Source organism: Gorilla gorilla, chromosome 9 (genome assembly GCF_029281585.2).
Source record: "Gorilla gorilla gorilla isolate KB3781 chromosome 9, NHGRI_mGorGor1-v2.1_pri, whole genome shotgun sequence".
NCBI classification, from domain to species: Eukaryota; Metazoa; Chordata; class Mammalia; order Primates; family Hominidae; genus Gorilla; species Gorilla gorilla.
The window spans coordinates 121,118,965-121,146,101 of record NC_073233.2 but is presented as its reverse complement, the minus strand read 5'-3'; the positions used below and the strand labels follow the sequence as shown (position 1 = coordinate 121,146,101).

Below are 27,137 nucleotides of genomic sequence, written 5' to 3'. Positions count from 1 at the left end.
CTTTGCTATTGTGAATAGTGCTGCAATAAACACACATGTGCATGTGTCTTTATAGCAGCATGATTTATAATCCTTTGGGTATATACCCAGTAATGGGATGGCTGGGTCAAATGGTATTTCTAGTTCTAGATCCCTGAGGAATCGCCACACTGACTTCCACAATGGTTGAACTAGTTGACAGTCCCACCAACAGTGTAAAAGTGTTCCCATTTCTCCACATCCTCTCCAGCACCTGTTGTTTCCTGACTTTTTAATGATCGCCATTCTAACTGCTATGAGATGGTATGGCATTGTGGTTTTGATTTGCATTTCTCTGATGGCCAGTGATGATGAGCATTTTTTTATGTGTCTTTTGGCTGCATAAATGTCTTCTTTTGAGAAGTGTCTGTTCATATCCTTCGCCCACTTTTTGATGGGGTTGTTTGATTTTTTCTTGTAAATTTGTTTGAGTTCTTTGTAGATTCTGGATATTAGCCCTTTGTCAGATGAGTAGATTGCAAAAATTTTCTCCCATTCTGTAGGTTGCCTGTTCACTCTGATGGTAGTTTCTTTGGCTGTGCAGAAGCTCTTTAGTTTAATTAGATCCCATTTGTCAATTTTGGCTTTTGTTGCCATTGCTTTTGGTGTTTTAGACATGAAGTCCTTGCCCATGCCTATGTCCTGAATGGTATTGCCTAAGTTTTCTTCTAGGGTTTTTATGGTTTTAGGTCTAACATTTAAGTCTTTAATCCATCTTGAATTAATTTTTGTATAAGGTGTAAGGAAGGGGTCCAGTTTCAGCTTTCTACATATGGCTAGCCAGTTTTCCCAGCACCATTTATTAAATAGGGAATCCTTTCCCCATTGCTTGTTTTTCTCAGGTTTGTCAAAGATCAGATAGTTGTAGATGTGTGGCATTATTTCTGAGATCTCTGTTCTGTTCCATTGGTCTGTATCTCTGTTTTGGTACCAGTACCATGCTGTTTTGGTTACTGTAGTCTTGTAGTATAGTTTGAAGTCAGGTAGTGTGATGCCTCCAGCTTTGTTCTTTTGGCTTAGGATTGACTTGGCAATGAGGGCTCTTTTTTGGTTCCATATGAACTTTAAAGTAGTTTTTTCCAGTTCTGTGAAGAAAGTCATTGGTAGCTTGATGGGATGGCATTGAATCTATAAATTACCTTGGGCAGTATGGCCATTTTCACTATATTGATTCTTCCTACCCATGAGCATGGAATGTTCTTCCATTTGTTTGTATCCTCTTTTATTTCATTGAGCAGTGGTTTGTAGTTTTCCTTGAAGAGGTCCTTCACATCCCTTGTAAGTTGGATTCCCAGGTATTTTATTCTCTTTGAAGCAATTGTGAATGGGAGTTCACTCAAGATTTGGCTGTTTGTCTGGTTTTGGTGTATAAGAATGCTTGTGATTTTTGCACATTGATTTTGTATCCTGAGACTTTGCTGAAATTGCTTATCAGCTTAAGGAGATTTTGGGCTAAGATGATGGGGTCTTCTAGATACACAATCATGTCATCTGCAAACAGGGACAATTTGACTTCCTCTTTTCCTACTTGAATAACCTTTATTTCCTTCTCTTGCCTGATTGCCCTGGCCAGAACTTCCAACACTATGTTGAATAGGAGTGGTGAGAGAGGGCATCCCTGTCTTGTGCCAGTTTTCAAAGGGAATGCTTCCAGTTTTTGCCCATTCAGTATGATATTGGCTGTGGGTTTGTCATAAATAGCTCCTATTATTTTGAGATATGTCCCATCAGTACCAATTTATTGAGAGTTTTTAGCATGAAGGGCTGTTGAATTTTATCAAAGGCCTTTTCTGCATCTGTTGAGATAATCATGTGGTTTTTTTGTTTGGTTCTGTTTATATGCTGGATTATGTTTATTGATTTGCATATGTTGAACCAGCCTTGCATCCCAGGGATGAAGCCCACTTGATCATGGTGGATAAGCTTTTTGATGTGTTTGCTGGATTTGGTTTGCCAGTATTTTATTGATGATTTTTGCATCGATGTTCATCAGGGATATTTGTCTAAAATTCTCTTTTTCTGCTGTGTCTCTGCCAGGCTTTGGTATCACGATGATGCTGGCCTCATAAAATGAGTTAGAAAGGATTCCCTCTTTTTCTATTGATTGGAATAGTTTCAGAAGGAATGGTACCAGCTCCTCCTTGTACCTCTGGTAGAATTTGGCTGTGAATCTATCTGGTCCTGGACTTTTTTTGGTTGGTAAGCTATTAATTATTGCCTCAATTTCAGAGCCTGTTATTGGTCTATTCAGAGATTCAACTTCTTCCTGGTTTAGTCTTGGGAGGGTGTATGTGTCCAGGAATTTATCCATTTCTTCTACATTTTCTAGTTTATTTGCATAGAGGTGTTTATAGTATTCTCTGATGGTAGTTTGTATTTCTGTGGGATCAGTGGTGATATCCCCTTTATCATTTTTTATTGCATCTATTTGATTCTTCTCTCTTTTCTTCTTTATTAGTCTTGCTGGTGGTCTATCAATGCTGTTGATCTTTTAAAAAAAAAACCAGCTCCTGGATTCATTGATTTTTTTGAAGGGTTTTTTGTGTCTCTGTCTCCTTCAGTTCTGCTCTGATCTTAGTTATTTCTTGCCTTCTGCTAGCTTTTGAATGTGTTTGCTCTTGCTTCTCTAGTTCTTTTAATTGTGATGTTAGGGTGTCAATTTTAGATCTTTCCTGCTTTCTCTTGTGGGCATTTAGTGCTATAAATTTCCCTCTACACACTGCTTTAAATGTCTCCCAGAGATTCTGGTATGTTGTATCTTTGTTCTCGTTGGTTTCAAAGAACATCTTTATTTCTGCCTTCATTTCGTTATGTACCCAGTAGTCATTCAGGAGCAGGTTGTTCAGTTTCCATGTAGTTGAGCGGTTTTGAGTGAGTTTCTTAATCTTGAGTTCTAGTTTGATTGCACTGTGGTCTGAGAGACAGTTTGTTATAATTTCTGTTCTTTTACGTTTGCTGAGGAGTGCTTTACTTCCAACTATGTGGTCAATTTTGGAACAAGTGTGGTGTGGTGCTGAGAAGAATGTATATTTTGTTGATTTGGGGTGGAGAGTTCTGTAGATGTCTATTAGCTCCACTTGGTGCAGGGCTGAGTTCAATTCCTGGATATCCTTGTTAACTTTCTGTCTCGTGGATCTGTCTAATGTTGACAGTGGGGTGTTAAAGTCTCCCATTATTATTGTGTGGGAGTCTAAGTCTCTTCGTAGGCCTCTAAGGACTTCCTTTATGAATCTGGGTGCTCCTGTACTGGGTGCATGTATATTTAGGTTAGTTAGCTCTTCTTGTTGAATTGATCCCTTTACCATTATGTAATGGCCTTCTTTGTCTCTTTTGATCTTTGTTGGTTTAAAGTCTGTTTTATCAGAGACTAGGATTGCAACCCCTGCCTTTTTTTGTTTTCCATTTGCTTGGTAGATCTTCCTCCATCCTTTTATTTTGAGCCTATGTGTGTCTCTGCATGTGAGATGGGTTTCCTGAATACAGCACACTGATGGGTCTTGACTCTTTATCCAATTTGCCAGTCTGTGTCTTTTAATTGGAGTATTTAGCCCATTTACATTTAAGGTTTATATTGTTATGTGTGAATCTGATCCTGTCATTACGATGTTAGCTGGTTATTTTGCTCGTTAGTTGATGCAGTTTCTTCCTAGCCTTGATGGTCTTTACAATTTGGCATGTTTTTGCAGTGGCTGGTACCAGTTGTTCCTTTCCATGTTTAGTGCTTCCTTCAGGAGCTCTTGTAGGGCAGGCCTGGTGGTGACAAAATCTCTCAGCATTTGCTTGTCTGTAAAGGATTGTATTTCTCCTTCACTTATGAGGCTTAGTTTGGCTGGATATGAAATTCTGGGTTGAAAATTCTTTTCTTTAAGAATGTTGAATATTGGCCCCCACTCTCTTCTGGCTTGTAGAATTTCTGCTGAGTGATCAGCTATTAGTCTGATGGGCTTCCCGTTGTGGGTAACCTGACCTTTCTCTCTGGCTGCCCTTAACATTTTTTCCTTCATTTCCACTTTGGTGAATCTGACAATTAAGTTTCTTGGAGTTGTTCTTCTCGAGGAGTATCTTTGTGGACTTCTCTGTATTTCCTGAATTTGAATGTTGGCCTGCCTTGCTGGATTGGGGAAGTTCTCCTGCATAATTTCCTGCAGAGTGTTTTCCAGCTTGGTTCCATTCTCCCCGTCACTTTCAGGTACACCAATCAGACGTAGATTTGGTCTTTTCACATAGTCCCATATTTCTTGGAGGCTTTGTTTGTTTCTTTTTATTCTTTTTTCTCTAAACTTCTCTTCTCACTTCATTTCATTCACTTGATCTTCCATCAAGATACCCTTTCTTCCAGTTGATCGAATTGGCTACTGAGGCTTGTGCATTCGTCATGTAGTTCTCGTGCCGCGGTTTTCAGCTCCATCAGGTCCTTTAAGGACTTCTCTGTATTAGTTATTCTAGTTAGCCATTTGTCTAATCTTTTTTCAAGGTTTTTGACTTCTTTGCCATGGGTTCGAACTTCCTCCTTTAGCTCGGAGAAGTTTGATCGTCTGAAGCCTTGTTCTCTCAACTCGTCAAAGTCATTCTCCATCCAGCTTTGTTCCGCTGCTGGTAAGGAGCTGCGTTCCTTTGGAGAAGGAGAGGTTCTCTGATTTTTAGAATTTTCAGTTTTTCTGTTCTGTTTTTTCCCCATCTTTGTGGTTTTATCTACCTTTGGTCTTTGATGATGGTGACATGCAGATGGGGTTTTGGTGTGGATGTCCTTTCTGTTTGTTAGTTTTCCTTCTAACAGTCAGGACCCTCAGCTGCAGGTCTGTTGGAGTTTGCCAGATCTCCACTCCAGACCCTGTTTGCCTGGGTATCAGCAGCGGAGGCTGCAGAACAGCGAATATTGGTGAACAGCAAATGCTGCTGTCTGATCGTTCCTCTGGAAATTTTGTCTCAGAGGGGTACCTGGCCGTGTGAGGTGTCAGTCTGCCCCTACTAGGGGGTGCCTCCCAGTTAGGCTACTTGGGGGTCAGGGACCCACTTGAGGAGGCAGTCTGTCCGTTCTCAGATCTCAAGCTGCATGCTGGGAGAATCACTGCTGTCTTCCAATCTGTCAGACAGGGACATTTAAGTCTGCAGAGGTTTCTGCTGCCTTTTGTTTGGCTATGCCCTGCCGCCAGAGGTGGAGTCTACAGAGGCAGGCAGGCCTCCTTGAGCTGTGGTGGGCTCCACCCAGTTTGAGCTTCCTGGCTGCTTTGTTTACCTACTGAAGTCTCAGCAATGGCGGGTGCCCCTCCCCCAGCCTTGCTGCCGCCTTGCAGTTTGATCTCAGACTGCTGTGCTAGCAACGAGCGAGGCTCCGCGGGCGTAGGACCCTCTGAGCCAGGCGCGGGATATAATCTCCTGGTGTGCCATTTGCTAAGACCATCGGAAAAGTGCAGTATTACGGTGGGAATGACCAGATTTTCCAGATGCTGTCTGTCACCCCTTTCCTTGGCTAGAAAAGGGAATTCCCTGACCCCTTGCACTTCCCAGGTGAGGTGATGCCTCGCCCTGCTTCGGCTCACGCTTGGTGCACTGCACCCACTGTCCTGAACCCACTGTCCGACAGTCCCCAGTGAGATGAACCCGGTACCTCAGTTGGAAATGCAGAAATCATCCGTCTTCTGCGTCGCTCATGCTGGGAGCTGTAGACTGGAGCTGTTCCTATTCGGCCATCTTGGAACCGCCCCTACCTCCAGGGCTATTTTCATACATCATACACAAGTCTTTACCCGTGAGTCTAGACTAGTGGCCTCGAGAGCATGGGGCCATCCCTGCAGGTATCTCTAAAGGGCTGTGCTGACCTGCTTGTCACTCCTACTTGTCCAAAACAAAGCAGGACTGAAGGCAGAGGGAACTTAAGGACAACCCCTGGCCTTTCTGGTGATCTCTGTGATATCAACCAGCAACTGAACTAAAATTCTTTGTGACACAGACCAGACTTGTCCTGGGGCCACCACACACAAACTTGGAAATTGAACCATACTCTTCCAGAAGTCAAGAGAACATTTCCATAAGGAAGAGATGTTGTAACAAAAGAGGCAGAGAAATGAATGTACGCAAGAACAGGACCTTAACGACAACAAAGCAGGGGATATTCCAAGTCTTTACTCAGAGTAGTCTAGAAAATGGTTGAAGAGAAGCTTAGAAAACAGTTGCGTGGACAGCCATACTTTTTTTTTAAATTCCTATCTAGTTTCTTTCAGGAAATTTCTCCATGTGGAAATTTCTCCTGTTTAATGATGTCCACAGACCAGCCTTCTAAAGAGAATTCTTATTTTGCAGTAGGCTCACTGCAGGTTTGATGATGGAATTATCTGCCAGATGCCCAGTTCTCCCTTTGAGGATACACAGATAGACTCCAGTGTCATTAGACTATCTTCCCCTGAAATGCTTTTACTATGGCTCCTGCACAACTTCAGGGTGTGCCACCTACCAGCCACCCAGACAAAAAGTCATGCTGACCACCCAGGCTGCAGCAGAAGGAGGAGATGAGCTCTGGGCAAGTATGAAAAGATATTGATGGCAAGAAAACTCCTTTTTTCCCCAAAAGTATGAAGGGTAATGATAATTATTCTTCTCATCAAAATGTTTTTGTCTCCCTCCTTCCAGGTAAAAGTGCTAATGCTTTTAGAACTTACAAAATGAAATTGGCCATAACCCGAGCCTTCTTTTGCACTCATCTGGACTTATGGTCTTTATCTCCAAATGAGACAAACAGGAGAGAATGGAACTTCTGAGCCCTAGGGGCAGCATTCACTTGAAAGTCAATTACGTCCAAAGTAAGACACTCATGATAAGGACACTTCTGAAAAACAGAGTGAGGTGTCTGCTTTCATGGGAGTAAACCTATTACTTCCACTTACAATAATAATTCTCTTAACATCTCCTTAATGCTCCCTGATAAATCTCAGCTCCTCCTCAACCAGCTCTAAATGAGAATGACAAGGAAAGTTGTATGAGGCCAAGCAGAATGAGATCTGTAGCTGCTTAAGAGTGGCTGATAATTAACCCTTCTCTCTCTTCCCCAATCCCAGTGGGTCCATGACTTTTGGACAATAAAGCACCCAACCTGTGACAGCACTAAGTGATTCCTGTGCCACAGGCGGGAAGCCTCTCAGTGAGGCTGTGCACTTAACAGTCATCCCAATGACAGGGAGGACGGTCTTATACACAGGAAGTTTATAATGAACTGAATTTGACAATGGCAGCCTGTTCATGTGCAGAAACTAAGATCAGTGCCTGGGGACAGGCAGTCAACTTTTAAATATTAAACAGCATATAAATATGTATAGCCTTGACCTGAACACATGAGTTATATGTTCTGAATAATTATCATTTCTGAAAGACTAAGAGGATAGATTTACCAAATTAAAATACAGAATCTATAGGATCATGATGTTCTGCATTTATAGCATTACACGATCAAAGCCCCATCTGGATAAAAGGCAAAGGCAACTTTAAAAAAGTCCTTAGAGATTAGATCCTTGAATCTCATCTGAAGTCCACTGGTTTCATTTTCACTATATGTCACTTCATATAAATCAGGTAAAAAATTATAGGCATGATCATAAGTAGGGTCTTGAGATGTGGCAATCAAAGTCTAAAGATTAATACTTAACTTCAGTTTTCAAACTAAGTCCCACATTATCCAAACTGAAGCAATGAGTCAGAGAAATTTCAAAGGCTAAATGCTACTGACTTTAAAAAACATAAAACCATTTGTACCACATCATTCTAATCTCATAAATTTAATGCCCTATAAAAGTAACAGAGATATGTTTAGCAATTTGGGAAAACCAACGAGAGATGTCATTTGCATTGCTTTTGAGATGAAACGTGACGTGATAATTTACCAAGACTGATCATTATAAAATAAGTGAGCAACAAGATGAGTTGAGCTGGAAAGGAAAGGGAGGAGTGGGTTTTTAGATCACTAACTCTGTGACTTTATGGTCCAGAGCCACATCAACCATGTGAGTCAAAAAACTTTCACCATTTCAAAATGCCTGGCCTGGGAATTGGGGGCAATTTATTTCTATCGGTATAATTACCTGGATGTGATTTTACCAGCACCAGCAAGAGAATAAGATCCAGTTTTAGGAAATAATATGGATTTGTTCATCCACTCCCAACACAGCTTGCTTGCTCATCCTAAAATGATACTATTGCTAAGTAATGTCTACCACTATCGACCTATTCTTTAACTAAATTACTAATTAGTTTAGCATGTCTGGTTATTAAACTGCAATGGTGAGTTAAACTGTAATGCTTTCAAAACTAAAGACTGGCTAGTGGTCAGGTAAGCTATACCTCTTGCTTCTCTGGTCGAGTCCACGAAGCCTGGAGAAAACAAGATATAAAACACAACAAGAAAGCAGTAAAATTTTACAACATGTTGCTTTAGAGAATGTATCACACTGCATTCCGTGCACATGCAGCTTTTCTTTAATTCAGAACTTTTTCCAAGGCCCACTTTCAATGGTGTGTTTATTATACAATTTCATTTAGGATTTAGCTTATGTCCAGCTTTTTTTCCCCCTTAGGCACATTAAAATGTATAATTCAAAAGGTTCAGGCTTTCCTAATCTTTGGTATACCTAGATATGAATACCAGTAGGACCAGACTGCTCTTGTTCCAAAATTCCTTAAATATTGCTCATAGTATTTGGTGACATGACTAGTTCTAACCACATTATCTAGAGACACTTAAGAGAGTAGGTCTCCTCTGGCTGGGTGCGGTGGCTCATGCCTGTAATCCCAGCACTTTGGGAGGCTGAGGCGGGCGGATCACGAGGTCAGGAGATTGAGACCATCCTGGCCAACACGGTGAAACCCCGTCTCTACTAAAAAAAATACACAAAATTAGCTGGGCATGGTGGCAGGCGCCTGTAGCCCCAGCTATTCAGGAGGCTGGGGCAGGAGAATGGCGTGAACCCGGAAGGCAGAGCTTGCAGTGAGCGAGATCGCACCACTGCACTCCAGCCTGGGCAACAGAGTGAGACTCTGTCTCAAAAAAAAAAAAAAAAAAAAAAAAAAAGAGAGAGAGAGAGAATAGGTCTCCTCCTTTGGATTTTATAAGGCAGCTTATCATAGATATACTAATGCCATTTAATGCTCATGCATTTTATAACCCTTTGCATGCATTCTGTTAAAATCAAATTTTTATTGCCAAAAAGGAACAAAGCAAGGAGCAGAGAGGTACACTAGGAATGAGAAGTATGAAGTCCTTGAGACCAGGAGTCAGGAAGCTTTGAGGATACCAAATGGAAGTGGTTGAGGGAGGGCTCCAGTCCTTAACAGCAGAGAGTGCACAGATGGTATGTGGACTCCAGCATGTACCATCTCCATCAAACATGGCATTCCATTCACAAGTTGGCATTTGCAAGCCAACCTAGGGACACAGAGGTTAGAGGGATTTTCCACCCACATCTAGATTTTTTTATTTCTCCAGCACTTGGGAATCTATTCTCCTTATAGTTTATCTGTTTTTCATACTAGGATTCAAAGACATGATAGCTGTATTGTTCTTTTTATTACATGGCAAGACTGCCTGATTGTCTCTGATGTTCAGATGGAAAAAGGGTAGAAAAGATGCCAGAATCATAGCAACGCAACCCAGGGAATGCAAATAAGTTAGCAAACATTTAGTAAGAGTCCACTAAATGCAAGGAACTTTTGTGAGAAATGAGATGGAAATATCGAGTTATGTCACATGATGTGGGAATGAAGAAGAAGGTGAGAACAGAGGAACATGCAGAGACCAAAGTAACGGTGGGCCAACACGTCAAATGTGCTTGCCAATTCCACATCACTTAGAAGCTTGTCGGCTACATGCCAGGGCTGCAGGAATCAAGATCTTTCTTTTGAGAGACTCTATCACATTGAGTTGTATGTTTTTTCAAATCTGATTATTCTTGTGTCTCTCCCAAATCACTATGGTTCTGTGGCTTTTAGAATAAGTAGTTGCTAGTAACACAAAGCTTCCAGTAACATAACCTTCTACTTTTGTGCCTGGTGGAATGATAGGAAATATCTCGGCCCTAACAATTTGGTGAATGTGTGACCCACATTAGGACTACCTGATATGCAAATGTACACACTTATGAAATAAATCAGAGTATGATTAGTAATCCTCCAAAAATTGTTCTAGGTTGTTTTGATATTCGTATTTTATTGTCTTACACATAAGTCTGCAGGAACACATATATAAAATAAAGTGAAGCATTTCTATAATTTTCTTAGGTATTCCATTATTCATGTGCCCACACGCTGGATAAACCAGACTGATTGCTTAATGCAGTCATCTTTTCCAGTGTTTAAAAGCGGGCCCTGGGTTTGTACTGAATGAGGAATTTTTTTCTCGTGAAAAGGAAACTCCAGCTTCCAAAGAATCCAGAACTTCAAAAGTTCTCTCTTACTTGTGGGATATTCTGTCGGCCTAACATTCAAGGTTCACAGAATGCTTTTCATTTTTCCTATCTCTTCTGATCTCAATTATTCACTGCTCTCCTTTCCTTAATAAGGCTTCATAGGCCTTTTTCAGTCATTTCAAAGGCATAGAGATGTTCAAAGAGGCATATGATGGATTTTTTCTGCCAGGGATAGAGTATGTAAATCATCATCCACGGGTCTCAGTCAGTAAGTAAATGAAACCTGGAATTTAGCACCACTCACTCAAACACCTGGCAATATTTAAAAGGAAACTGGGCAGGATGAGTAATGAAATAACATGGAAGCAGAAGCTTTCTGAGGTATCACAATGACTTTCATACAGATGATCAAATTGACCCATTATGATGGTCAATTTTTTTGGTCAATGTAATAGTAACTACTAGGAAGTGCATCAACTTTTGGACAGCTGATCTACCTTAATGATCTCGATGATCCAAACAATTAGGTACCCTAGCTATTATCAGTTGTTGAGCTAAACCAACTCAACTAGCTGAAGCTTAACAGATTGGTAATGGTCATTCTCAAATGAGTAACTAGACTCAATACAGAGACATGATCAAAGGTAGAGTGTGACATTCACGCTCATTGTACTTGTTTTTGCTTATCTCCCCCCTTCTTTTATAATGAACAAGAACATTGGTATTCCATTAGAAAGTCAATAACTATATGTCTATGGTTGAATGCCTTTTTTCCACCTCTTCCCTTAAGAAGACTAATACTAGACTAAACTCAGCAGTGAAGCAAAACACAAAACTGCTTTAACTTGCTAATATTGTAACTAACTTTGTTAAAGGAACCATTGAACCTTCCACTAAAGTCATACAAACCATGAGAGAGCACTGTGGCACCGTGGCATCAAGTGGCCTACCTTCTGAGCCACTGAGCCAGAAGGAAGCCATTGTGGCAGTCTAAGGGCTTTGTACTTGACCTTGTTCTAGTCAACATTTCTATCAGTGACTCGGACAAAGATACTGCAAATAAGTGTTCATACAAGGTTGGAAGCAACAGCTAATACAAATGTTAGATGACGACTGCATTGGGAAGGCTACTGGACTGCCTGCTCTTGGGCTCTATGCTTAGGCTGGGATCTCCACTGACTACTCTACTACTTTACCTTTAATATACACATGGGTTGAAGTGCCCTGGACACACAGACTTCTAAGGTGAATTTCTAATGAAAGTCAGTCCTGACTGGTTAGAAAGATGGACTCAAACAGTCATTCTCAAGCCACAGGGTGTTTGTATGTGTCATATTTTTAGTAACAATTAAAGGTGGCTACTGGCATTTAACAGGAAGGGGACTAGAGATGCTAAGTTTCTTGCGAGGCATAGTACAGTCCCAGTGAAGGAAGCCTCTTCCCAAATTGCCACCATGACCCTGTCGAGAAGCACTGAGCTGCAACAAACAAAATGCAATTTTTAACATAAATAAATATAAAATTCTGCAATATCGGTTAACCAATCAATTGCATAAGAACAGGATAGGGGATATGTGGCTTAAATGGGGATCATGTAAAAAAGACCTGAGCATTTTAGTTGACCACAAGCTCAATATGAGGCAACAGAATAAGGAGACTGCTAAGAGCTAATGTGCCTTTTTCTGCATGATGGCATCCAGATCAAAGAGGCAGTAGCCCTCCTGAAGTCTGCATTAATTACACTGAGCACAGCAAAATTTTAGGGGAGCACTAGTGAACTGAAACTATCTCGTATAAGACAACCAGAAAGATAAAAGGTATGGAAACTATGCCATATGAGAAATAGTGAAAATAACTGGTATGTTCAAGGTAAGAGGAGTGGACTGGAGGAAAGTCGGAGAGTTTTTAATGTCTCTCATGCAAAGGACTGAGTGGCAGAGGCTAGGAGGACTGAGTAGAGGAAGGGGTAAGGAAGTAGCTCTTTCTGCTCTTCAGCATTGGCCAACTCCTCTGCAGAGGACTGACACCATCACGCTTCAGACAGGGACGGACTGGCTTCCTGGCAAGGATGCTAGGCCAGGGTGCCAGGTGAGACTGGATGACCTCAAAAGGTGCCTTCCGAACATCTATGATTTTAGCATTTTATGTGATCTAAATCTCAGGAGGATTCTTTACCTGACCAATTAGATACAATCATCTATTCTTGTTTGCTTAGCATATCACCCTGATTTTAAAAAGAAAATGGTTGTTTTCCACTCCTACAATTACAGTGATGCTAGTAATCTTGATTCCTAATTATATAGAAGCAACTTCGGATGGAGGAGAACATGAGGAGAGGCTGCCAAAGTAAAAGTGAAATTTATTTTCTGTACTCCAACCAGTTCATGAACAGCCTATATTTGTTTTCTTAATTATTAGCTATCCACAGTGTAAGATGGACAATATGCCTCTTTGACGTCAATATATAATTAACAGAAATGGCAAATTTTCTTATATAGGGTTTCACTTAGGCAAATACGTCAGTCTGGTGTCACATCACCAGCTGATTTGGAGGACTTGTTTTAATACCGATTCACTCATGTTCCAATAAACTGAACTTGAAGGCAAGTAAAAGAAATACAATACAACCAATGTAGCTGGGCTGAAATAATGATATAAGATTAAGACAAATGATCTATAGTGATAGCAGAATTATATAAAAAGTAGTCACTACTAGGCTTGAGACAGTCTCTGCTGGACACCTGTCTCCATATTTAGCAAGTATGAATGTGTTTTAGTTCCTGGCTATTATTCTCATTCTATAAAAATGAAATCATAGCTACAAGCCAGAAGTGCCAACCTATTAAAGAACCTCAGTAGGCACAAATCTTAATAACCTTTCTGGTCTAGCTTGGCTGTTGAGCTATTCCTAGAAAAGATATAGAATTCAAAAGCATCATTCATCTGAGATAGATATTATTTCTGTCCTTCACTATAGGTCAAAGATATACACTGGGTCACTCTGGACAAAAATCTACTTTTAAGCTGATGTAGAAAGATCTGCCAAGCAGCAGCCTTGTGGTTTAAGCCCTGAAATGTACATTCAATCCACATAACACACGAGTGGGGCTGAAATCTTAGCTAAGGGTTTAATTCTAATGTTGATAAAGAAAGTATCCAAGTAAACACCACATCTCTTAATCTAGCTGGTTTTCACAGTTTCAAACAGCATATGTGGGTTTCAAAAATATTTAGCAGTTCCTCAGTTGACTTTTTGTTAAGGTGAATTTAACTCTGCAGGTAAAAGTTGCAAAAAATAATAGGTTATTTGGAAGAGCAATTTCTGTTCCATTTGATGCAGTTTTGTTTTCTATTAGTGGGACAGAAATCAGCTCCTCAAATGCAAATCCCAAATTTAACTCTGGAATTTCACACTATCCTTTCTGGCTTTATTTGAGTTTACTCTCTCTAGAGATTTCCTTTAGGCAGGCAGAAGAGTGAAAATCTATCATTTTTGACATTCTGATCAATAAGCAATCCATTACAAATGTTCCATAAGGCTAAGGCCATTACTCCTGACTAGGTGACAAAACTTGGGCTAACTAAAACAAAGCCCATTACTACAGGATATATGAGATGAGATTGGAGAAGTACCATAAGACGGTTTAAGTTGCATTAAAATGAAGCTTTTTCCTCCTACTTTTGGCCCACTCAATAATCAAGGGCTGTATGATGTGGGGTCACCTCAGTTTTTATATATTGTCAACAATAAAGATAGCTTTCCGGTGGCCTACAAATCCACGGACTTTAAAGCTCAATCTTACCCGCCATTTTAATTTGCCAGGAAGGTTGCTACAATGTTCTTAAACCCTCCATGAATATATTGAAAAACCAGGATGTAATCCTCATTTAGAAACTGCTAAGTATTTTTGCCTTTAGAACAAAATGGTATCCAAATGTAACCAAGAATACAGGCAGACACAATGGCAACCAGGCATTTGTGCATAAGTGCATATATAGCATGAGTATACAAACACAAGAAAAAGAATTAATAGGTTCATTTTGAGCCTGGTTATTTCTGGGAGATCTTTCCTAGGGTGCCCTTGATATGATGACAATGTCACCTGGTGGACCAGGATATTTCCTTCTCTTTGTTCCCTCACAGCTCCATAACTCTGGGATTGAAAATCACCATTGCCTCCTCCCCAGAACATCTAACTTGAGCATGCCCATACATCACGCCCCCGCCAACCTATCCAAGGAATTGTGCCTATTCCATTACAAGGGGATGCTGAGCAGGCCATGTCCTGCAGGGTTGGGGAGGGAGGCCCTGGGATCTGGCTGTGGCCTCTGGTGATCATAACCCATCTCCCAGCTCCCCAAAGAGAACTGGGCATGAGCAGACTCAATCTGCTTTGAGTCTGCACTCCAAGGCCCTGAAACTCCTGGGCAGCATGATACCTTTTCTTCGCTGCTGATGTTCCGGGTAGAAGTCCTCCAGGTGATGGAGGGAATGGGGTCTCCGGAGGCTTCACAGGTAAGAGTGACCTGCTCCTCCAATTCCATGGCAGTCTGGTTCTCTACATATGTGATTTTGGGTTTTGCTGAAAAGACAAAACATTTCTCTGAGTTTATCTAATTATTGAGCTTTCTGGGTTTAAATGATGGCATGCACCTATCCAACAAAGGTTATCTATCTGCTAAGTACAAGACCCTAGTCTAGGTGTTTTAGGAGATACAGACCTGACTCTCCAAGGCTTACAATGCTGTAGGCATGTGACAACACGGAAACCATAATAATCAGAAATATCCTATAGAGTAAGAGTGATAAGGGCAAGGAATGCAGGAGGCAGGACGTGGCGGAAGATCGCTCCTTGGATGGAGCCTTCGAGAGGAAACGGCTTTGGGGCTGGACCATGAGATTTTCAGGAGGCGGAACTCTAGGGTGGAGATGGAGTCATTTGAAGTGTAGGAAACTGACTGAATAAAAGCAAAGAAGCAAAAACATATGAAGAGATGGCTGGGAAGAGAACAGTGTGGCATGAGGCACAGGAAGGTGAGGCTGGATGGCTGGAATTTTACCTGGTGCCTGGTGGAGGCCCACAGACAGCATTTAATCAGGGGCACAAAAGCATTTGTATTTCAAGAAGGTTAATCTAGGGACATTTCAGGAAGCATTGGACTAGAGAAAACTTTGAAGTGGGAAAACCAGTTTGGAAGCCCTGGCAATGACCCAGATGTGCGGTAACGTTGGATCCTGAACGAGGTTGTTCGAGGGGAAACAGCAAAGAGAAGCTTTGAGACAGATGCTGGAGGAAGGTTCAATAAGTGGCAACTGAACAGAGGGCAAGGAGGGGTGAGAAGAACCAAAAGAAGCAATAAGAAGGAGTCCAGGTGACTTGGAGTCTCAACGACTGGGAGAATGGTGTTAGCATTAACTCAAATGAAGAAATCAGGCAAGGAACTGGATGGGGGCTCTGGGGTGGGCTCAGGATGGGAAGGAGATGAGTTGAGATGAGTTCATTTTCCAAATGTTTTGGGTAATGCAAGAAAACACAAGCATTCCAAAGCTAAGTTAAATGTTAAAACATTAGAGAAAATTGAATTTTCCCAATTTAAAACAATTATGCTCTGAAATTGCTGAACTTTGTGTGGAAGAGAAAAGATAACACTGCACAAATGGGACTTATTTCATGAATATAGGAAAAGGTCAGGCTAGGGAAACAAACAAATGAACCAAAAAACCCCAAGAGAATGATAGCTAGTTTTTGAAAGACTACATGTGCTTTATATTCAAATTCATACAGTAACCCTAAGTAGGCAAATAAACAACTGCCTATATATATTCTCCATGTTGAGGTCTTTGATGCTGTTTTAATAAACAGAAAACAATAATAGAACTATATACTTTTGTTACAAATGCCTGCTTCTACATAATATCACCCATATAGTTCAAATATTTGCCTAAAGGTAATGCATACTGACAGCCTGTTTAGCAAATCCTTTTTTCATGGATAGCACATAGGCACATCTCAATCCAATCTGGCCAAATGTTCATAGATTTCAGTTGATGGAGTCCACATGAATGAGGTTAAACCTCATAGGTTTCCCTATTGTGTTTTCCTTAATAAGTACGATTTTTGAGAATATTACAACTCGTATTGGAAGGAATATGTGCCAAGTGCCATTGAAAGGGAAGTTTTAGAGGGCAAAGTAAAATAAAGGTAAAATAAACATGAAAAACAAAAAGGTTAATAAAATAAAGGAAAGGTAAAGTAAGAGCTGAATCTCTATATTGTAAAAGTCACAGAATAAAAAATTAAAAAAAAAATTTGGCCATACAACTGAATTCGCTAAACTCAACGGTTGTTTTGAGGTCTGGAGACAATCCCAGGAAGGCTGAATTTGGGGCCCCTTAAAATCTTGTCAGACTCTGAGATCTGGACAGCGTTTTGCTGACCTTCTCCTGACCTGCGGTACTTTGTCACGGCAGCCGAAGGTTAACAGAAGACAGGCAAGGGTCAGTTGCCATCTATTAATATTTGGCCTTGGAGGCTCCATTTCCCAGATGGCTACAGAAGGTGCATTGTGTGACTCCTTAGAAAAAAGGCAAACCATATTCTTATTAAAACATGATTATGGCTAATTTTGTATAGTCTACAGAGTGCTGTGGGAAGGAAGGGAAGCTTCCCACTGATAACTTAATTCTCTATTACTCTAGAAGCAGTACGGTCAGAACTAACTCAGAAAGCTCAGATGCCACCTTACAACAAGACAGTGATATGCATAATTTATTGTCTAAATTGGGACTCTCTTGAGAGTGACATGAGAGGCTCTAAATAATTACACCAGGACAAAAGGCATTAGTAGGCAAACAGGGACAGATGCTGGGTCACCCTACTCAAAATATTCCCTCCCTCTGCATTCCAGCATCTAGAGGGATCTCTCTGGGTTTCATCTTCCTACACCCCCTGCCCTCTATTAATTAACCTCTCTTATGAGTTCTTGGCTTTTGGATCCCTGTTCTATTCTCCACCTGCCTCCATGGGCCTTAGTGCCTCAGACTGTTCCACTGCACCTTTCCCCATATTTCCTCCTGTGAGTTTTCCAAGAATGCTTGCCACTAAGAGGCAGCCTTGTCTACTCCCACTCCAGTCCATGCTCCTACAACCCTAGCCAAAGAAGAGCCCTGAGGCCCCTGCGTCCCTGAACAAAGAGGTTGGACACTATGCTATGGGGCATGACCAGATGCACCTTCTTTCAGGCCACTGCTTGTCCTTAGCTGTAACCCTCAGGGGCTGCTTGAGACACAGGGCTCCTGGCCACTGGCGAACTTTCCTCAGCCACAGCAGCATGAGACCTCAAGAGCATGTACATGAGCATCACAAGAATCAATAGAGATAAAACTTCTTCTTCAGGGGCACGCGTAGGGACAACAGTAATGAGAATTCACTGCCAAATTTAAAGGATGATAGGATGCATCTACGTAATAAAAGGAGCATCTAGCTAATAACTAAGGCAACATGTGCTAGAACATGTCTTTTTCTCAGGAAAGAATGATGCCACTTAGATACAAATGATGCCATAAAGTCTCTAATTGAGATATGTCCCATACATACTGATGGACATTCCTTCTTGAGGCCACAGGACTTCTGGGCTTTTCTTTACTATCTAAGCTACAGGTTTCCTCCCTTTTCTACCTCATTGCTGTAGACTCTACTCCCACTTGGGGAACCTGTCCCATTTCTCCCCCAGTGATGGTCCACAATGGCAAGTTGGAAGGGGCTGGAAAGGAAATAAAAGAGTGGAAGGAGAAGGAGCCCTAACCAGCTGGTCCCTCCCCAGGTGGCTCCCTAACCCTGTATCAGTTTCCTCAACCAATGGGGAGGCCAGTGGAGGAGGAGAGAAAGGAGGATGAGAAGGGGAGATGGATGGGAAAAGGTGGTGGAGAAGAGGCACCAGGTTCCTTCAGGGAGGCTGCATGAACGCTCCGCAGACTATGACAGGGGAGGATTCCCATTCTGTGTGGACTCAGTCTCTACAAATCTATGATTCCTGCCCTGTGTCTTCAGGAGCCTGGCCACCTCTTCTCTGTTTGCCCCACTATGCTCCCTATTCTTCCAGCTGCAGTCTCGGGAAAGAAATTGTGAAATGTGTGTGTGTGTGTGTGTGTGTGTGTTTGTGATGAAGAGGGGTGTATGTGTCCAAGGTGTGGGTGGGAAGACAAATCTTGTCTTAGCAGTTTCCCCGCCCTACTCTCCCTGCCTTGTGACCTCCTCCCATCGACCTGACCCACTCTCTTCCCTCTACCACGGTCCCACATGGCCCTGCACTCACTACTCTGGGGCAGCCATCACCACCAGAGAGGTCTGGAAGAGAAGCCGAGATCTGTTCATGCCCAGCCAAGTCAGGGCTGAGTTGCTTTTCAGAGAAACCATGAGCTACCTGGTGATGCAGGCAGAGTGCACTGATTCTAGTATTGCCAGACACTCCCATATAACTCAGATACAATTTGTGTTCTGTTGGGTTTCCTGGAGTTAACAACCATCATTGTTAGATTAGAGAAGGGACTTAGGAGCCACCTGCCTCGGTTTGAATCCAGAGGCACCTCATCCCTCTGTGATCAGGTTCCTCCTTTGTAAAATGGGGATAATAATAAAATCTACATCATAGGGGCGTGATGAGGATTAAAAGAGTTAACTTACAGATAGCACTTCACAGAATGCTTGGCACATTATAGGTGTTCTGCTTGCGTTTGATATTATTATTATTACTACTTTATGGAGTTAAAGTCTAAAATAATTTCCTAAAGACAGGTGATGATCGTGTTTCCAGGCTTATCTCCCTGCCACATATGTATGTTTGCTTCGTCATATAGAACTAATGACAGTTCCTTCATTTATTCAATCTAGTGCCTAATGCATGCGGGTGCTGGGGATCTATCTGTGAGTGAAACAGACACAGCCCCTGTCCACAAGAAGCTCCCATTCAGCATAGCCTGTGCTTTTCCTGCCTCTGTGCCTGTGCCCAGGCTGCCTAAAATTCTCATCCACTCCTTCAGCTGGGTAATTCCTGCTTATGAAATAGTACATTTTAATGACTTCTCTAACTTACATCACACAGGACCAGAGAACTTGTTTCCTATAAAACACTGTGCATATTGCTATTATGAAGCCATAATAACGTGTTGTCATTTCAAATTCCAGCGTTGACTATCTACATTAGCTTGTGAATCTACTGATGAGAACAGAGCCCATGTTATTCATCTTGTAAACTTGGCAATGACTGAGTCCACAGCAGTCACTCAAATGTTGCTGACTGACACTATTATAACGTTTATGTTTATCCATTTATCTCCCTCTTTGTGCTTCCCAGGGTCAAGGGATCATATTCTATTCATCTCTGTAGCCCCTCTGTCCAACAACAATGGTGAGCCATACGTATTTATTAAATGAAGGGATTAATTAACAAATGCATCTATCTTTTTCTACAATATGGAAAAACTTACTAAAACCATAGTGATTGGGGAAGATCAGTCTGAATTCAAGAAAAGACTTTCAAGAATATTTTTCATGAAGTTTAGCTTTCTCTCTCAAATACATACAGTTAACTTGAACCAAGCTGATAGCCTGTTTGTAAACCCAGCTGTTTACTACTGAATAACTAGCAGGTCATTTGCACATAAAGTCTTGATTTTCAAAGGTCTGTGTTTATGAACAGTTCTCCTTATGAGGCTGGATAAGCAAGTCCCAACCCTGATTCCCAGGTGCACATTTTAATGACCTGGGGGCTCCATGCACCAGAGCTGCCCCTCAGACTGGCACCTCCCCAGTGCTGTCTACAGTAGACCAGTTTATCTGTGTTTTCTAAACAGACACGCGGAGAGACTTGAGGGCCATTAGGTTAAACGTTTCTCTGCAACCAATTCTTTTTTCAAGATCAGGTCAAAATGCTTTTCAGTTCTGAAATGAATGGAAGTTTCCTGAGTTTATGAAGACGAAGTGAGCAGGGATGTGGGGGCTCTTCCATGACACTGTTTCACACAGTCAGGGAAGGAGGCAAACAAGGCAAAGCAGCCAGCCCATCGACCACTAAAGTTACCAAGGGCCTATGCCAAGTCTGGCACTGTTTGGAGTCGCAGGGATAACGCCGTGTATGACAGCCAGGGTTCTGCTATCTTGAAGTTTACACACTAGTAGAGGTAGGAGACAGACAATCCCCAAAACAAATATGCAAATGACATCTGTTCAGGTACTGTTAAGTACAGCAAAGAAGATACAGTAAGAGTCACGAGAGAGAGATGAGTGGAGGTGGGTGGGGGTGGTCGCAGTGCAGGGGGAGTTGAATTAGCCAGGGCAGTGAAGCGAGGCGCCGCTGAGAAGGTGAGTTTGAGTTAAGATCTGAATGGTGGATCGGAAGAAGGCAGCTCAGAGTGGATCGGAGGGAAAGATATTCCAAGCAGAAGAGAAACCTAGGGCAGTGATCCTGAGTTGAAGAACAAGCTTGGTATGTCTGAGGGACATGAAGAAGGCCTGTGTGGTTGGAGAACTTTGCATGTGCAGCAAAGTGAAAGAAAGATGAGGCTGGAGAAGAAGGCAGGAGCTAGTTCATGTCTGGTCTTGTAGGCCATTGCAGGGAGTCTGAATTTTATTCTGGTTGCCATAGGGAGCCACTGGAGGCTTTCAAACAGATGAGTGGTACTTAGGTCATTCTGGCTACTGTGAGCAGAAGTGAATGAAGTTGACCAATAGGGAGAGTCGGGGAGGCCAGCTATGAGACCGTCCCGCTGCTCAGGTGAGGATGATGGTGGCTTGGACAAGGGCTTGGACTAGGTGGTGGAACTGGCAAGAAATGGTTGCATTGGGTTATGTTCTGAGGGACAGTGGCCAGAGTCTTACTGATGGACTGAATGTGCAGAGGAAGGGGAATTGTGGCAGAGCAGTGACCTGGGCCCCCACTGCCCCTACCGAAGACTTTGAGGTGGATGGTCGCATCCTGCTCGCCAGCCTTGTTCTCAGCAATGCAGATGTACTCAGCCTCGTCATTCTTATCCACCTTTTTGATGGTCAGCTGGGAACTATCGTCACTGAAGATGTACTTCTCATCGTCTTCCTCTTGCTCTATCTGTTCCCCATCCCTAGAGCGTGTAGAAATGCAAAGTAGCATGATTTAGACCACAGAAATAAGACGTTTATTTTTAATTAGGTTCCATAGAATGCAGACTGAGTCAATGGGAAAGACTCCTCAGTCTTCACAAAAAGTTAAGGTACCAGGTTGAATGTCCACATACACCTCTTATTCCTCTATTCCATCCTCTGACTATCCAAGGGCTGCAACTGTACCCACAAAGGTTTCAAAGTGGGCTCCCAAGACCACACCCTCTGGCTCTGACTCTGCCCCCACAAGGCTGAAATTGAAGGAATAATCAATGCACAAGCAAGAGAATCTTATAGAAAAGAGTCCATTCTTCTCCTGGGGTTAATATTCCTAAGAAGCCCACATCCATTCCATGCAGACACTAACATGGAGCAGACTTTATGATGCCCCATTCTCCTCTAGTCCATGATAAAATGTATGAGCCAGTTTCTTACTTTGTCCAGCTCATGGTGGGCTCTGGGAAGCCTTCGGCATCGCACACCAGGGTGACAGACTGGCCGAGGTTGGCGGTGGCATTCACAATATTCTGCCTGGCCTGGATGGTAGGTGGCACTGAAGGAAAAAAGGGTGTCATGGGGTGGTTGTGAAAATTTGGAAGAACCCAATGGCCTGGAGAAGAGACACCACTCCAGGTCAGGAGTTCTCAGCCTGTGGGACAAACGTCCTGTGCAGCTACAGAGTTAGTGTCAGAAATTGAAATTCATGTATGTACTAAATAACTTCTGCAAACTGAATAGACAGTTCTCCTACAAACATGCATTTTTGTTTTTCATTAATTGAGAAGCTATAGTAATACATTTTATTCATGTTAAGATGGTATTCAATTTATAGTCACTATTTTTCATTATATATTTTCTCAGTCAATGCATACTAAACTTAATAACTACCAGGGTCAGTGAAACTTGATGTTAAAAAGGGGCTCTTCGTACTGGAAAAAGTTGGACATTACTGCTCCCAGTGGTTAAATGGTTAACACCAATTCGAATGCATCAGCTACAACAAAGAGTGCCATTTCTCTGGGACTGTGATAAACAACCTTGTACAAAACTGTTTTTTACCAAAGGAATGAGAGGGGGAGAGTTTGGCAAAAAAAATATGTGTCAATAGTCAAAACAATTCAACCCTGATTTACTTATTTTCTTAGTACTGACATTATAATTTCCTGTAAACATCTTGTAAATGTCAGATCAATTCCATGGGTGTGTTTATTTGACACTGCAAGTTAAGATTAATAAGCCTATGGACCATGATTCTGACTATTCTGAGGTCTGAGTTGACTGTAATACTTTCTTTGAACATTTAAGCAGCGGAATAACTTCACAATTATGGTAACATCAAGGACAATGAGGATTAATAGGTAAGCAGGGGGAAAGTTTTTAGTGCTGCAGAACGGTGAAGGACATTCAGTTGCTGCACTAAAATCCCCCGTAGTTGAAGGAAGATCCAACAGGCAAGTATATTAAAAAAAGAAATCTAGATGTTACGGTGGGGAGGGGATTTAGCTCAGACGGATGATTGAGTCAGGACAGGATTTAATTTACAGACCAAAGAGGAAGTTAAAGAGAATGATTTTGGAGAACCAAGGTTGTAGCAATGCAGAGATCAGGAAGAACGGACTCTCCTCACCATTCACAATGACCTGAATGTCCTTGAAGTTGATCTCCCCCCGTGCCAGGATTCTGCCCTCACAGCGATAAGTGCCCTCATCTGTTTTCTTGATGCCCCGGATCTGCAGGTAGTTGTTGGACAGGACTATGAATCGGACTAGAAGAGATAAGAGGCAGGTTCATCCAAGAATCAGTCAGAGAGCATCTGCAGGCAGGTGGCTGAGTCTCTTTCCTTTTTCCTAACTTCAGTATCATAGGGTGGGGTTTTAAGCCCAAATAAGAAAATGCGTCCCTGGCTTTGAAATACAGCCAAGAGTAAATGTCTATTAGAAATTTGTCTTTCGTACTGGAGAGAAAATCAAGTACCTAAGTATACCAACTTCAGATATACATCTATTCAGGACCCAGAAACCACATGAGGGTTCGGGCACACATAAATTGGAGTTTGGACTGGAATGCCTCAGTACAGGTGAGAAAGCTAGGGAACTTGGTGGCCTGGGGAAAAGGCAGATGCCAGGAAATTCAGGTCTCACCATCTTTTTTCAGGATGACATCTCGGCCTTTGTGTTTCCAGATGATGGTTGGTGGGAGGGAGCTGACCACATCACACACAATCACGGCATCTTCCCCCTCCCGGAACTCCTGTGGGGTTGGTGCATTCTTGAACATGAGCTTCTCTGGAAAATGAACAGAAGAGTGAGGGAAAACAGCTGCTTCTCTCACAAAGATCCCCTTTCACTAGAGCCATGGTACCTGGACTTGAGTCCTGGGCAAGTCTCGATCCTGATGTACAGTTGTATAAGAGGGGCACCCTCAGAGACGTCAGGCAGAGCAGCTGGCCCAAGCATAGGTTACCAATGCTTGGCAACCAATATCTGCTCACTGAGTGCTAAATTTATCACATTTTGTGCAGAAAAGGGTCTACAGAATGAAAGGAATATCTTCACCAAGGGTTCCTTGTCATGCAGGATGATGCCAGTGAAGCACAGGTTATAGGTAGAATGAACTGGTGGAACATCCATTCCACAATGAATAGTAAGAGTCATCAGTCCTTTTCTTGTCTCCCACTCGAACTGCTACTCCCAGTCCCACCCCAACTTTCCTATGGCAGACAGAATGCTGATGAAAAGAACAGAAAAAAAGCACATTTAATGGCAATAAATACCATGCAATCAATACTGTTCCATTAGCTGTCACCCACAATTACTCCAACCACTGGGATGGATGCATGATATAAATAACAAGGTAACGAGATGCCACCTACAGATGGGGTTTCAGAGGCAATAGGAACTGCCTGCTCTGAGTGGCAGAGAGTGTTCAGATAATGATCCCCCACCCCACTGAGCCCTGGGCTCCATTACCAGCAGGGGAGAGGGAAATAAGAAGGGAGAGGAGCCCAAATTGCAGAACAGTCAGCCAACATTTGGGGAAGGGATAGAGAAACCCGTAATAGCCCTCTGGGAACTATGTAATTTGAATTTTGAGAATGAACGCCTGTGGGGGAGTAGCTGTGACCAGTGTGAACCAGGGTTGTGAGTTCTGGGTTGGCCAAGGTCAGAAAAGACTTAGGGAGAGAGAATGGGACTGGTTAGGCCCTCAGCTGGTCCTTCTATCATCATTTCCACCTTTCCACTACCCACATGTCTTCTTGGCAAGGAGAGGCCAGAGAATGCAGAAGAAGAAGGAGGCTCTTACGAAAGATCTTCACGTTGACGGTGGCCTCTGACTCACTGCCATCCTCGCCTGTAACCACACACTTGTAAATGCCGGCGTCGTCGATGTTGGCGTTATAGATGGTGAGGGTGGAGGAGGAATCATCATTCCACACCACTGAGATCCGCTGCTGGTTTGGGGTGAGCTTTTCTCCATTGGGGGAGAACCAGGAGATGTCTTTATCTTTGGCATCTCCTGCCACTAAAGAGGAAGAGATTATTTTTAAGCTACTGAAGTTGAAAAGACTAAGTCCCCTCCAGACTGACAGTGGCTGATCAGTAAGAGTTACTGAACAACAGATCAGTCAAGGCTTGAACATCAGGGAGGGGCGAGTATGGCTGCTAGAATGACGTGCAGCCCTTCTTTGGCCTCTGCATTTAACTATTCTATACTTAACACCTCTTACAATATTTGGAAAGAACTCAACAACCACTTGTGCTAGTTGTTATCATGGTCCTATCCCTAATGATGGAAGAGAAGAGATACTTGTTGAGAACATACTGTGTGCTGGGCACTAAGCTAGGAACACACATGCCTCACACAATGGGTAACCAAGGGAATTAGTGTATTTAGGATTCGGGCGCCAGAGCCTAAATGGTCTGAGTCTACTGATCAGCTTGTTTTCGAAGCCTTGGATAATGGGTCTCCTGAGATGAAGGCGAGAAATACTGGCTAGTATAGGAGTGCAGATTCCAACCACTTTTTATTTTATTTTTTCCAGCCACATTTATTCTAGCATCTGCCTGCACAAACTGGCATGACTGTCATTTCGTCACTCCCTGCTCAGACAAATTCATTTCCTTGCATGCTGCAAAGAAGGTAGCCAGAACCACCCATTCTTCCTTTCCCCAGGCAGCAATGAGGAGGAACAGACGGTGGTGGCTGAGCTGCCCCCGGCACTGAGCTGGAACAGGGCTCTGACACTGAAACTGCCCAGGACACTGAGCTGGAAGGGCGCTCAGATCCGGCGGATGTGGCGGCGCCCTGCCTGTTTGCATGGGGCCCTGCCTCTTCGCGTGGCGCCCTTCTCAGCCTGCACCACCCAGCCCTGCACAGATGCTTAGTATGGAAATGAAGCAGTCTTCCTTTCAGGGCCCATCATGTTTTCAATAAATATCGCTATTTGCAAGATGTGCTGTGGGCTCCACGGCTGTGTCTCCAGATCATTGAAATTGCTGTAATGAAGGCAAAACTGGAGTGAACACATCCGAAGGCCACAAGCCACCTCGTCCACGCAAATCATGATAGCATTTAAAGGCCCCTCCCTGCCAAAAGCTGCTAGCTAAATGTCACCATTTACACCTAGCTCAGCTCTTTCCTGGTTCTTCCATGTTCTGAATCCCAGTCATGTCATATACAGAGAATCTGAGGCTTAATTTGAAACCTTTTCCTCCACAGGACATTTTCTGGTAATTATCTGGGCTGTGGAAATGGGGCATGTTTTCTAAATGTAAAACAAGGTCACCAGGTCTGGCATATCTCAGAGCTCTGGTGGGGACCATGGCACAGAATATTGATATTCACAATAGACCTGGCAAACCCAGGATATATGTCCTCACAACAAAAGCCATACCAGTATTCTATTTACCTACAGGCAAGTTTTAGACTTAGATTTTCAAGCTCTGGGGAATTCTAAGAAATAAGCCTTAAACAGATCCACCGAAGTATTGTTTCTGAGCCAGTGCTGTTCTCCATTGTCATTTACAGAACTCTGAATGTATACAGAATAGGAGATGCGGGATGATTCACTATTCTGGAAGTTGTGCTGATTTTCCTAAGAAAACTCCTAGACTTCCTCTGTAGTCAACGTGAAGTCTAGATGACAGATTTGCTATGTTGAGGCAGCTTTTTGCAAAAGGAAGAAGAGGCCCTGGCTCTTAAATGGCCATACTATTGACCCTGTAATAGAGCAATGCCAAGAATTCTAGGTGTGGCTTGACCAGCCAGCTCACATGGCCTGAGGGCTCCTGCTCTACCCGGTGAGTTTCTGAAGCAAGTTCTAAAATGCAGCTGAGCACTGGGCACTTGCCTTGGCATAAGAAGAATTTGGACTCTCCAACGCTGATCTCCCCCTGGCTGGGAACAATATCCACCTGCAGAGAAACTGAAAAAACAAAACAAAGCAAGACAAAAAACAAAAAAAAAAACACACAAAGTTCAGTTCAAACATACATTCCAATTTTCAAGAATGAAACCCAGATCTTCCATTCAAAAATAGGCTTCCCAACTGACTTTAAGAAAGAGTGAAGGGAGGAGGTTGTGTGGAGTTTGAGAA

At 42.6% G+C, this 27,137-nt stretch overlaps 1 protein-coding gene across 20 annotated transcripts in view; it reads right to left on the bottom strand.

The window, feature by feature from the left end:
• NCAM1 (neural cell adhesion molecule 1) overlaps positions 1-27,137 on the bottom strand; it is a 321,182-nt gene that overhangs the window by 48,208 nt on the left and 245,837 nt on the right. For 11 of the 20 annotated variants that reach the window (XM_019036795.4, XM_063693523.1, XM_063693524.1 and 8 more), the window contains exons 2-9: positions 26,892-26,966; positions 24,845-25,063; positions 23,683-23,826; positions 23,169-23,306; positions 21,977-22,094; positions 21,353-21,522; positions 14,847-14,989; positions 8,347-8,376 (exon numbers count right to left, since the gene is read on the bottom strand). In XM_019036795.4, coding sequence (XP_018892340.1) covers positions 8,347-8,376; positions 14,847-14,989; positions 21,353-21,522; positions 21,977-22,094; positions 23,169-23,306; positions 23,683-23,826; positions 24,845-25,063; positions 26,892-26,966 — 1,037 coding nt within the window. The remainder of the gene's footprint in view (positions 1-8,346; positions 8,377-14,846; positions 14,990-21,352; positions 21,523-21,976; positions 22,095-23,168; positions 23,307-23,682; positions 23,827-24,844; positions 25,064-26,891; positions 26,967-27,137) is intronic. The other 9 variants (XM_019036797.4, XM_063693527.1, XM_019036803.3 and 6 more) reach the window with 1 other exon arrangement.